Here is a 13,446-nt window from a genome sequence, read left to right as displayed (position 1 = left end):
TTGTCCAAAAACTATTAAATCCACATCAATGAGCCACACAGTTGCACCGAGTGACAGAGCGATGTCATGTTCCTTCATTACAATGAACACAGCCACTGTAGTTTGTTTTCATTCAATCCCACATACACCGCCCTGCTGCCGTAAATACTCACTAGAGCACCATATGTGTATCAATCCGCAGCTGAAAATAGTCCCCAACACACAAACTTTTTACTCCTGTTTGAGTAACGTTTGCTAAAATTTTCAGTGCCCAGCTGTTTTAGGAAATCATTTAGACTTTTAGACTTTTAATGAAACTACATATTAATGTAGTTATTTTAAGATTTACATCTTCAGTGGGAATGATTGGGCTTTGGGGCTGACACAGACAGGCTGGGGATGTTGGAAAGTACTGAGAGACGGACTAACACATTGTTGGTTTTGGTGTTTTCATTGGATTTGGTAAAAATATAGAATATCGCCAGTTTTGTCTTTTAAGGGATGAAGGACAAATTTCGCTGTGACCAGATATGGTGAAGATGACAATCAGTCGCAGCTCAACAGATTATTTTCTTCCAGTTCAGAAGTCAGTTGCTGTCATATCAGATGTCCTATCAGAGCTCCAGTGAAAAACAAGGCGTTCCTAACAATTTTCTCACAGTCCTGCAGCCAGCCCTGCCAGCAATGCCAACCCAGCCTCTCAGCTCCTCTCTGCAGCCCGAGGAAATGCTGCAGACGCTGGAATGTTTTGAGTGCCATTTTTATTTCAGCACAAGATAGCCTGCTCTGAATGCTTCAGACCCTGACAGTCTGAGTTAGTCTCTTTCCCTTCATCTCACTCAGTTCTCCATTTAGCCAAGAAGCTCTCATCATATTTCCCTCCATTTGTTATGTTTCATGTCCCTCGGGTTGGTCGTCTAGAAATGTAACTGTAACATTTTAACAGCACTCACACATCAGGCCCCTAGCTTTAAATGGAGTAATATCAAATTGAATTACTTCCTCAATGATTTCTCGGGGCGACCCATGCCATTTAGAGGAACATTTTCCTGAGGATTTGTTGGATGTCCGCCTTGTTTAAGTCTTTGTTTCTGTTTTAAAGACAGAAAGGATTCTTGTGGTTCCCATCACCTCTTCCTCTCACAACATCTGTATATCATTGTGTTTGCGGATTCAGGAAGAGCAGAGGGAAATAATACCCGTACCTTGGAAAGATAAAGCCGGGCATGTGGCTTTACTCAGAGTTGAATGAAGGTCAATGGCAGGATGTGAGTAAGATGGGGAGGATGGAAGGGAAGGACAGGAGGGTAAAGACTTTTTTGTCTAGTATTGGTGATTGTGTCCTCTTCTTTATCTCTTCATCTTCCCTTTTTCTTGCCAGCACTTTCTCTGTCTCTGATTAAATAAGTTGCCATGAGGGTCATTCCTTAGAAAAATGCTCAGTTTCTTCGATGTGACATTTAGATCTCAGATGCATGTAGAATGTGTGTTTCTTATTATTTAAGTCTGTTTTCCCTCTGTTGTGGCATCTCCCATCTCCATCATTGTCTCATGAGGTCAGCTTGAGAAAGTGTGGCTTATATCAGTGGTTCCCCACCTAAGGGGTCATCAGATACTTCCGTTACACAAAATAAAGTATATTTTTGATATTTTCATTTTGTGAAACACAAGATACTTTCAGCTCCTCAGGCCTCTAAAAGTCCTTCAAATTAATTACCTAATCACAACTGTCCACACTAAGGTCATAACCTGAAATGAGGGTCTTATTTACAATAGATATTTACAATATCTTTTAATAGCTTATGTTTACATGCTCAGATACAAACGTGGCTGTAATCATGAATGCAAATACTGGAGAGTTACATTTGCTATTTCATCTTTTATCCATTTTGGTAATTTTTTGCTACTTGAAATGCATTAGTCAATATTAACTACCATTGATTATTATACCCTCAAAAACACAACTAGAAATATGTAACTATAATAAAACTGTTTTGTTTTTTTACAATAGCTGTCTCATTTTGGAGTAAAAATACAAACACATGTACTATCTCTTTTAATGTGTGATATTTCAGTGTGGGTTACACCAACGATGACGATGAGGAGGAAGCTCGGGAGAGGAGGAGACGTGCAAGGGAGGAGAGGAAAAAGACGAAGGACTTAGAGGAGTCTGGAACCACTGATGTGATCGACACTAACAGGTACAATGTAGATGAAGTCTATGGATAGAATGCAGATGAGGAACAAAAAGTGTATCACACTGTGCAGTGCGACAAACCGGGAAAACAAGAGGCAAGAAGGCAAGATTCACAAGATATTTAACAGAGAAACTGAAACCTTCCACCAGTGATTTTGTTCTTTCAGTCAAGAGAGTAGAGCTGCCCTATAAACAGCTGTAGACCAAAGCAGAAAACAGACTTGATGTCATGTGCTGGACAATAGAGAGGTGTTTTTCTGCCAGTGAGCTGGGTGGATTTACAGTATGCTGCTCTCAGTACTTGATTATCCCCAGGTATGTTTCAGGACCGAGAGCCTGTTGACTTTAGGACTTACAGGACTGAAAAATATCCAATATGTTTAAGCATTAAAAGTAAACCATGCCATTTTACAGTAAAACACACCATTGATATTTTAATGGTTAATCTATTGACCATGAAATTGCAGCTTAAGCAGATCTGCTATCAGTTATCTTTGGCTAAATCTCAGACCCCGCCGAAATAAAATAGTCATTAGGTATTGAAACATATACAATACATTAACAGAACATGTAAGAAATATTATTCTATACTCAACAGTAAAGACAGTTAAACAGCTGGGGAAATAAAAACTTTAGTTTTTTAATTAAATGCATTTTGTTCTCGCTCAACTTAGTTAAGAAGTTCTTTCAGAGTGAGACACCTTGGAAAAACATTCTCCACAACAGCACAAGTATGAATTTAAAATGTTGGGTATTGTTAATCACCTACAGCCTCAGATTTTGGAACTGCCTCCAGTGGTTGTGCGGTTCTTTGATCAATCTTTCCTCTGGTTAGCCACAGCAGAAAGATCCATTCAGAAACATTGATGTGGGTTGATCACACTTGATCGGATGAAACATTTAATTGCAATGGGGATTTGGAGATTTGGCTTTGATTAGATTTGAATTTCAGGCTCCGCTGTTCTCATGAAAAAGTGGATTTCATGTGCTTACAGTGTGACGGAGACAGAATCCTCCACCACAACCAGTGTTGGAGGTGCAGATGATGACCAGGTTTTGCTGGAACGCCTGGCCAAGAGGGAGGAGCGCAGGCAGAAGAGAATGAAGGAGGCCATGGAGAGACAGAAGGAGTTTGATCCCACCATGAGCACCACCAACGGCACAGACAGCACACTGGAAGAGGAGTCCTCCATCAGCAGCAGCAGACAGCGACACACAGAGGAAGCGGAGGAGGAGAAGCAGGTGAAACCACCTCAAGAGGAGGTGGCAGACACTGATACGAATTCCTGGAGGAAAGAGGAAGAAGACAAGAAGGAAGATGAGAAGGTAAAGTGAAAGATGTCGTAAGATTTTATATGTAGAGTAAGACTGTTTGGAGTGAGATTATAAAAAGAGAGCACAAGAAATGGGGTATGGTCTCTTATTTTAGATTTCTGCTAACTTTTTTTGTTGGCATACATACATAAATTGACAAAAATGTAACTTATTTTATAGGAGGAGATTGAGGAGATGGCTGCAGCAACAGAAGTAGAGGTTGAGCAGGCCGATTTAGGAAAGAAAGATGCTGAAGAGGAAGCTGTTCCTGATGTTGACAGGGAGGAAGAAGAGAGGAAGAGGAAAGAAGACGAGGAAAGACAGCAAAAAGAAATGGAAGAAAAGCTGAGGATAGAAGAGGAAGAAAGGCAAAAAAGGGAAATGGAGGAAAAGCTCAAGAAAGAGGAAGAAGAAAGGCAGCTAAAGGAGGAGGAGGAGGAAAGGAAGAAGAAGGCAGAGGAGGAAAAACAACAAAAGGAAATGGAGGCGAGGCTGAGAAAAGAGGAAGAAGAAAAACAGAAAAGGGAGATGGAAGAGAGACAGAAGATAGAGGAGGAGGCAAAACGAAAAAAGGAGATGGAGGAAAAGAAGAAGAAAGAAGAGGAGGAAAAACGCCAGAAAGAAATGGAAGAGAAGAAGAAAAAGGAGGAAGAAAAGCAGAAGAAAGAGATGGAAGAGAAGAAGAAGAAAGAAGAGGAGAGACGGAAAAAGGAGATGGAAGAAAAGAAGAAAGAAGAGGAGGCAAAGCAGAAAAAGGAGGCTGAAGAGAAGAAGAAGAAAGAAGAGGAGGAAAAGCGGAAAAAGGAGGCTGAAGAGAAGAAGAAAAAAGAGGAAGAGGACAAGTGCCAAAAGAGAGAGGTGGAAGACAAGAAGAAGAAAGAGGAGGTATTGATGTGATTTATTTGTCTTTTCACCAACAGCCACTTCAAAAACCTGGAAAGCGCAAATGAAAACGCTAGTATTAACTTCCCCATTTGTAAAGTAACAGAATACAGACATTTTAATGTAACACAAACCCTTAGTCCTGTGACACTGGTGGACCACATTTGATTTATCCAGGCTTTGTTCTCACTTTGCAGATATTTGCTGTATGATATGGTTTTGCAGTGTGGTCACAGATTACTGAGCAGTCAGAGTGCCAAATGGATTAAAGAGGTGGTTGTATTGGGGATGTCACATTGTGATGTGTCTTCAGTTTACATCTGCGTTGCATTCACTGCCCAGCCTTTGATTGCAGCAAAGATTGATGGCTTTTTTGTGGGCTTCGACAACATTATGTGTTTCCACTGAGCCTGCTGTTTTTTATTATTTTAATAATTTTCTTCCATTTCTGTCTTCTGTGTAAAGGAGGAGAAGCCGAAGAGATTTGGTTTCAAGGAAAAGGTAAAACAAAATTGATTTCCATTCAGCATACCTAATGCGTTCTTCTCTAATATGGAAGATATGAATTGGAACAGTGTTGTGGTGTCTAACTTTTTTCTTCTTTTTGTAAGAATGAACCATCCAAACAGAACGGAGCTCTCATTGAGAATAGATTTAAGAAAACAGAGAAGACATCGAGGTAAAGTTGGCCAGACCTCTCATGGCAGTATGTTAAAGTTTTGAACATACATCTTTCAAACACTACTCTCTTTTTCATTTTTGTATACATACTTGCCACTATGTAAAGGCATTAGATAATTCAAATGTATTTTTTTTGCCACTCTAGCGGCGTGACTCTGTGGACTGTAATGTTGGTCGGTCCACCACTTTGGTCGAGACTGAAATACATAACAATAAATTATTGGATGGATTGCCATGAAATTGTGTCCAGACATTCATGATCCCCAGAGGATCCCCTGACTTTTCATCTGACGCCATCATTGGGTCAAGATTTTAGTTTGTCCAATATATATTTATTACCAAATACCTATAAAACTAGTGACATTCCCATCAGCCTCAGCTGTACTTTCTGTTTAGTGCTAATTAGCAAATGTTAGCATGCTAACATGCTAAACTAAGATGATGAACATGGTCAACATTATACCTGGCAAGTATTGTGAGCATGTTACAAGGAGGACTCCTTTGTGCCTTTTCTTTTCAGAAGATAGCCTATTTTTTTCCCTTTGAACAGATTTTTAGGGGCATTTCCTAAAGTCTGAAATAATGTATAATTATTAAGTTAATATTATCAAATAAACACTATTTGCAGCACAAAGATTTGGTTTGACTGAAAAAATAAGTGAGAACAGCTAACAGCGGTACTGGTTTAGCGGCCGTGAGTCAAGTTAGTGAGTGAGGTACACACACACAGGGAGAGACGAGACAAGTCTGACAAGCAATTTCACATGGCGTGCTCTTAAATGAGAGAAGTAGAAAGCAAAAACAGAGCGTTTAATCAAGAATGGAAAGACTCTTACATATTTAATCTTCCCATAGGCAGTTCAAAACCAGTATGTCTCATATGTTCCGAGATCTTGCCGATTGTTAAAAGCAGCAATGTGAAGCGCCACTATGAGACAAAGCACAGAGCATCTTTTGAGCAGGTTAACAAAGGGGACGGATTTTGGCCATTTTGCTAACAAGGGGGATGGCATCCCCTCTCGGCCCCCCTCAAATCGCATACTGTGTGTATTGATCATTAGATAATTGTGTGTGTTTGTGAGCAGGGACAATGTTCCCTCCACCAGGGCAGATGACGTGGAGCGGAAGGAGGCCGAGCGTAAGCTGCAGGAGCTGAAGCGCAGACGAAACAATGCAGAAAGCGAGGAGTTTGAGAAGATGAAGCAGAAGCAGCAGGACGCAGAGGCCGAGCTGGAGGAGCTGAAGAGGAAGAGAGAGGAGAGGAGGAAGATCATGGAGGAGGAGGAGAGGCAGAAAAAACAGGAGCTGGAGGACAAGAAAGCCAAAGAACAGGTGAGGGTGGATTTTACATTCAGAAATTAGGTGTAAAGCATAATTTTACTTTGGTTTGATTTGGTTATGTGCCATTTATCATGGATCAGAGAGAAATACTCATCCTAAGAGGAATTAGTTTGTAACCCATGACAAAAGTGTGATAGCAAATTGTGGTGTTTGTAACAGGAGGAGAGGAAGAGGATGAGGGAGGAGATAGAGAAAAGGAGGGCGGAGGCAGCAGAAAAGAAGAAACAGAAGGAGGAAGATTCTACAAAACCTGCCTTTACTATCAGTCCCAAAGGCTCCTCAAAGGTGAGTTTAGGAGCAGAGGTTCAGACATCGTAGACGACAGTAACGACAGATCTGTTTGTATTTGTTGTTTACAGTTGTGAGACATCGCAAAAGAGGCATAGTTATTCTCCTTTTCCCTCTATGGTCAAAATGTTTTGTGGCCTAATGTGGTTGTTTGTTTTGCTGTACCCATTTCAACTTCTGTTGTTAATTCCTCTCATATTACCCATATATTGTGAGTTGACAAGAATAAAAAAAGAAAAAAGAAGCGAGCTGACTTCTGTGCTGTACTCAAATATGGTTGTTGTCGAACAGGACCATGACTGGGTAATTTTCTTGCTGGAGTATTTTTGGAGGAATGTTGAGAAATGTGTGTGTAACTCTGTGCGTACACGGGAGGTATAATTCATTTTGTGTGTGTGTGAGCTGTGTGTATGTGTTTATGTGTGTATGTGTGTATCCTGGCTCCCTGACAGCCAAATTCTCCAGTTCAATCACTCAAGCACCAACCAATATAGTGCTCAAGTACAGAGAGACCTTCCCAGGGATGGACTGGTCTGCCTCTCAGTGAGGTCGTCTTGGAGACAAGAAGGAAGTCAGGACAGCTTGACTGTGTCCGAATTTATCTGTGCTTGTCAATGACAGACTGGTTTATTACCTTAAACTATGCTGCTTTGTACAGATCGGGGAGAAGGCAGGATTCTTGAGCAAATCAGCCCAGAAAAGGTGAGCAATAAAAGGTATTTTACAGTAAAATAAAAACAAAATTAATAAACCAGACACACTTTTTTCACACTATTTGTGAGCCATACCAAAATCCTGTGTGTTGTTCATCCACACAGCACCGCCGCTAGAGTGTCTCACACTCCAATTGTCTCCAAGATCGGCAACAGACTGGACCAGTACACTTCTGCCATCCAGGTGAAACCCGACAACTTTATTCACAATCCTCAGCAGTGGTGGAAGATTGGTACCTTTACTTAAGTAAAAGTACCAATACAACAATGTAAAAATACACGTAAAAGTCCTTCATTCAAAATCCTACTTAAGTAAAAGAACAGAAGCATAATCAGCAAAGAAATGCCCCTGTAACTGACATATTTTGACATATTACATTATTAGACTGCTGATGCATCAGTGTTAGTAGCATTTTACTGTTGTAGCTGGTCAAGTTAGTTTTAACTACTAGTTTTAAGATCAATCTGAGGGGGGATGTGAGATGAGTAACGAGTTTGGAAAGAGGAAAAACTGTTTTGTTACAAACCATTTTTGGACATTGGACTGAATCTTTTCTGTTTTTGTTAGATATTGAATAATTTTACCTCTGTGCCTTGAACACTTATTTAAATGACATCATCTGAGAAGTTTAGAGGGGAAATCTGTTTTTGGTGGAACAGATAACTCATAGACATCTTAAACACGACAAGACGTTGAGTTTCTGTAAGGGGTTGTAAGCCAAAAAGGTTGGAAACGGCTGGTTTAATCTTTAACAGTGCATTTGTATTTTATGAGCTTATTATGTTTTTAATGTAAAATCTTGATCTGTAAAGTAATTAGTAACTATAGCTGTCAAATAAATGTTGTGGAGAAAACATTTCAATATTTGCCTCTGAAATGTAGTGGAATAGAAGTATAAAATAACATGGAAAATGGAAATACCTCAAAATTGTTTGATTACAAGTACTTAGTTACTTTCCAGCACTGATCCTCAGTGGAGCTCTGTTTTTGCCCATGTAAAAGTAATTAAATCCATCCTCTTTTTCCACAGGGAAACAAGGACGTCAAATCCCCCAAGTCTCCACTGGCAGATATTCCTACAGGAGGCACACGCAGCATCAAGAGCATGTGGGAGAAAGGCAACGTTGGCAGCTCCTCTGACAGTCCAGCCCCTGCCAACAAGGTGAGAGAAAGAGAGAAAGAGGGAAGGATAGAGAGATTTACTGATACCTGATTGAGTATTTGAGATGTCTCTTTTCCCAGGACGTGGCTGGTATCAAAGGAGGCGTGGCTGGACGTGTCAACAGTTGGATGGCAAAGCCTGCAGAGGCGGAGAAGACAGCAGCACCTGAACCAGCAGCAGCATCACCAGCTGCAGCAAAGCCAGCAGTAAGGCCTGATAAATCCCTGTCTTGATCTCACACACACACACATACTATTGTAAATTAGACACCAGTGTTACTTCAATAGAGTAATCCCTTGATATTCTGTACACGCTAATGTGCTCATTTGCACATCAACATGCCAGTCTTTTGTTGGCTGCAGCCGTTATATCTGAGCTCCCAGTCTGGACAAAGTTGCTGTCTGGAGTCTAGTGACACCACATGGACAGTTTACTTCACAACATCTGCTACCAAAGGCCAAATAACCCTCCTTTAATATAGGTGTTTAAGCCTAAACCTGTGGGAAATCATTGGATGGAAGAAGAATATTATTATAACCACAAAGCACTGAGCAGCAGTTATGTGCCAGGTGGCTGAATGCCAACGTGCTTCCTTGCACATCCATTTCGACACTCTATACATGTATTTCAAGATTATATTACAGCCCACAAACCAAACAGTACTTTCAAACAGTGATCTCAGTTTTAGTTTTTTGTATTTGACTCACTTTAAGCCAAAACAGTAACAGTATATTTCAATCTCACTGTGAGTCCATATTTCAAATCTCCTTCAGTCAAGGGTAAAAGGTCATCTCCCTTCACATTTGTCACATACAGAGACATTATTATCCTATTTCACAACACCGACAACAACAGCCAACAAGTAAGTGGATCTTGAATGATGAATTTGGTTTGTTTATTATGGCGCCGATAAGTGTGTGTGTGGGGGGGGTCACTTGTAACCGGGTACTTGGTAGACACTGTGTCCTTTTCTTAAAGTAGGACACCAGCTGCTAATCTTACCAGGTCTTCTGGAGACATTACACTATGTCCATATGGAGTAGCCTTGCTGGATGACGTGTGACATTGTTCTAATGGAAATTTATGGGCGAGATATCTTTGGTGTCAAACTTCTTGGCCAGAGGAGCGGTTATAACCTTGCCCTTACTTATACGCCAACATCTCCCCCTGACGGGACGAAGCTGTACAGCAGTTAAATGCATGTCTGTATTCGTATACTGTTGTTTAATTATCTTCTGCCTTTCTTTCCCATTTGCAATTGCACTCCTTTTCTCAGCTTTCCTTACTCAAATTTTCCTGCTGTTCTTTGTCAACTCTTCAAACTGGTAAAGGTACAATTTTAAACCCATTTCACCATAACTACCACTAATAGTCAGAAACATAAAAAATACTAAATAATTGCATAAGGCTAGAGGTGGAAAGTAATGAAGTACATATACTCCAGTACTGTACGATGCATAAAAAACACATGTTAGGCTTATAAAATACAATACTTTGCTTAAGACCTTTTTGGCTTATGACTTCTTACAAAAAAGCAGTGTCTACTTGGGGCTCCTTGTCACGTTTCAGATGTCTATGAGTTGTTGGCCCTTCCACCAAAGAGTGATTTTCTCTGATAATACTTCTGCAGTGGTGGAATGTAACTAAGTACATTTACTTAAGTACTGTATTTAATACAATGTTGAGGTACTTGTACTATACTTATGTATTTTCCATTTTATGCTACTTCAAACTTCTACTTCACTACATTTCAGAGGGAAATATTGTACATTTTACTCCACTGCATTTATTTGAGAGCTTTAGTTACTAGTGACTTTGCAGATTCATATTATTAAAACAAAATATAATCAAAGAATAAGTTCTGATGTATTATTATTATTGATTAAGCTACCCAGTAGTATATAAAGTAGTTAAAATTAGCTCTACTTTTACCTTCTGCAATATTAAAGTGATGCTTACACATTAATGTGTATATATATAATTCTGAAATGGGCCATTCTGCATAATGAGTACTTTTACTTTTGACACTTTAAGTATATTTTGCTGGTGATTTTTGAATGCAGGAGTATTTATACACTGTTGTGTACTTTTGCTTAAGTAAAAGATCAGAGTACTTCTTCCACCACTGCATAAGACTAATAGGGTCATGCTTGGTTTTATTTGTCACAGGATGTGAAACCAGGTGACATCGGTAACAAGCGTGGCATGTGGGAAACAAAGAAGGGCTCTGCGCCTGCCAAGGTAACACACACACCTCTACAGCAAAAGAGGGGGAGATGTTAATGCTTTAAAAGATTTAAAATGACATTGTCCTGTTTGTTTGTTTCATTCAGTCTACCTAATAGACAGGTGGAAGAGGTAATTTGCAGATTAATCACACTCAATGCACGTTCCACAGGCACAGAGTGATTGATCTTTGTGATGTTTATGCTGTTTTTGTGCTGTCTCAACACACATGATTGGGGTCAGTGTTGCCAGATTGGCCAGTTTCCGCCCATTTGGGCTACTTTTTCTTTAATTGGGCAGGTAAAAATTGGTTTGGGTGGGCTGTGATCATTTGGGAAACTTTTTGTACAATTTGGGCGATTTTCTATATTCCAATAAATCTGTTTCTCCATCTCATCTTGTATGATTGAGATTGACAGGGCACTCAGTTCAGTCAGTGCATCTCGACACGCAATGACCAATAACGATGACCAAATGTAGTTTATTACAACCAACGCTCTGATTGTGCTCCTTTTGTCAGTCCAATCTGGCAACGCTGGGGTTGTTTCTTTCTCAGTTCAGTCAATTCAATTCAAATTAACTTACAATCTGTATACATAATTTTTTAATAAGGGACTGTTTGAAAATTGTTAGGGGTGGGGGTGAGAAAAGGGGGAGTTTATGTATTATTGTCTTTTCATTCTTCCCATGTGAGATTTCTTGTAAAAATTTACAGTTACATCAAAAACTTTTTTGTGCGCAACAGGTCATAAAATGCATGTTCGGCCATATGTAGATGATTTTTGTAAATACTGGGGGAGGGGCCAAAGAAAAAATGAACACTGGGGAGGCCCTTGCTTTTTTGTAAAGTGAAACATAAAGTAAACCTCCCTCCCCCACTAATAATTTTCATACAGTCCCTAACTCATTAGTCTGTGTATGATAATTATCTCTTGTTAAAAGTATTTTGAATTAAAAATCTCTCTTTGAGTTGCCTAAACTGAAATGGAATTACTGTTTTTGATGTGATGAAGGAGATGGCTGCCATTGGTGTGGATTTCTGTTTTATCCTTCCTCGTGCCTCTCACACACGTAGTGTAATACACACTATATTATGCATATGCTACCATTAGTTCCCACTCTGGCTTTGAGGACATAAATAGTATTCCTTGGCTCTGATGTGGTTGTTTATTGGGAACATGGATTACTTTCACACATGAATGTGAGCTATATGTTGTTACAGGATGTTTCATTACTTTGAGGATATCATGTTTGAATGCTGTGTATGATCTATTTTCTACAGTTCTTTAAAAAACCCATTTTTTTTCATGTGAGAGTTTCTAATAGATTAAATTCCATATCTGATCTGTGGGAATGTTGTAGAATACTGTACATCCATCTTTAGGGGTATGAGCACATTTCTGTGGCATGTTTTATATAGTATGTTATATATTAATCACATCACTCCACCACTCTCACTCCCACCTCTCTTAGTCTAAGATATGTCCACAGATACAAACAAAGCTTTTTATATGATTTCCTTTATTAGGATCTCCATTAGCTTCAATGAAGCAAAAGCTGTTCATCCTGTGTTCCACATACCCAAACTCAAAATTAATCCCAGAATAAATTGAGGAATTGTTTCAACACTATCAGTTTAGGCAATACTAAATATGTGGTTTACTGTTTTTTTGTTGAATTATTCTTCCCCCTTTCCTTTATTTCTTCGTTTTTCCTTCCTTCCTTTTTGTTTACAGGTGGCAGTTGGAGGCAAGAGCAAGTTTGTCACTAATAGTAAGTTTCTTAAGTGACTGTAAATAGTGGTTAAATGTACAGCAGCTTCATTCAAGTACATTAACTCAAGGGCTGTACTTAAGAACAATTCTGAGGTTCTGTATTTGAGTATTTTCCATTTTATTCTACTTTATACTTCTACTTCATTACATATCAGCAGAAAATATTCAACATTAAAATGCTGCGAACATACATCAATGCACAGTGATAATAATCAAATAATATAGTATATAATGATATAACACTGAAAGGAGCCATTCTGCTGCATAATGAGTACATTTACTTTTGATATTTCAAAAGGAATAGTTTGAAATTTTTGGAAACAGTTATTCACTTTCTTGCCAAAAGTTAGATGAGAAGAACAATACCACTCCCATCTCTGAAGCTAAATATGAAGCTTCCCTCAGCAGCTGATTAGCTTAGCTTAGCATAAAGACTGGAAACGGGGGTAAACAGCTAGCCTGGCTCTGTCCACCTCTAAAGCTCACTAACTGAAACATTCTATTTGCTTGTTTAATTCGTATAAAAAACGAAGTGTAAAAACAACAATTTGGGGTTTTACAAGGAGTTGTGTGCTGGACTAATACTTGGCTGGGGGCAATGACTTCCTGGAGTCTCCAGGTCTAAGCTAACCGATGCAAAGCTAGGCTAACGGGCTACTGGCTCCATCTCTTTGGACAGACATGAGATCGATCTTCTCATTTAACTCTTGGCAAGCGTATTCCCAAAATGTCAAACTATATTACTTTAAGTACATTTTGTTGATGATACTTGTGTACTTTTTTACTGATGTAAATGCAGGACTTTTACTTCTTCTGAAGTATCTTTATGTTGGGGTATTTCTACTTTTCCTTAATTAAAGGACCTGAATACTTCCTCCACCACTGAC

The 13,446-nt window shown here is 39.3% G+C and overlaps 1 protein-coding gene across 13 annotated transcripts in view; it reads left to right on the top strand.

Moving 5' to 3' along the window:
* The window catches only part of LOC122874777 (caldesmon-like), a 29,163-nt gene that overhangs the window by 13,042 nt on the left and 2,675 nt on the right, over window positions 1-13,446 (top strand). For 3 of the 13 annotated variants that reach the window (XM_044193112.1, XM_044193110.1, XM_044193111.1), the window contains exons 3-15: window positions 2,055-2,180; window positions 3,172-3,502; window positions 3,671-4,375; window positions 4,838-4,873; window positions 4,984-5,051; window positions 6,139-6,385; window positions 6,554-6,679; window positions 7,341-7,384; window positions 7,501-7,579; window positions 8,427-8,558; window positions 8,639-8,764; window positions 10,728-10,799; window positions 12,521-12,557. In XM_044193112.1, the coding sequence (XP_044049047.1) occupies window positions 2,055-2,180; window positions 3,172-3,502; window positions 3,671-4,375; window positions 4,838-4,873; window positions 4,984-5,051; window positions 6,139-6,385; window positions 6,554-6,679; window positions 7,341-7,384; window positions 7,501-7,579; window positions 8,427-8,558; window positions 8,639-8,764; window positions 10,728-10,799; window positions 12,521-12,557 (2,129 nt within the window). Of the gene's footprint in view, window positions 1-2,054; window positions 2,181-3,171; window positions 3,503-3,670; window positions 4,376-4,837; window positions 4,874-4,983; window positions 5,052-6,138; window positions 6,386-6,553; window positions 6,680-7,340; window positions 7,385-7,500; window positions 7,580-8,426; window positions 8,559-8,638; window positions 8,765-9,834; window positions 9,890-10,727; window positions 10,800-10,891; window positions 10,917-12,520; window positions 12,558-13,446 lie in introns of all 13 variants that reach the window. The other 10 variants (XR_006377672.1, XR_006377670.1, XR_006377668.1 and 7 more) reach the window with 6 other exon arrangements.

The sequence above is a fragment of the Siniperca chuatsi genome, linkage group LG4, assembly GCF_020085105.1.
Source record: "Siniperca chuatsi isolate FFG_IHB_CAS linkage group LG4, ASM2008510v1, whole genome shotgun sequence".
NCBI classification, from domain to species: Eukaryota; Metazoa; Chordata; class Actinopteri; order Centrarchiformes; family Sinipercidae; genus Siniperca; species Siniperca chuatsi.
This window is presented reverse-complemented; position numbering and strand designations above follow the sequence as displayed.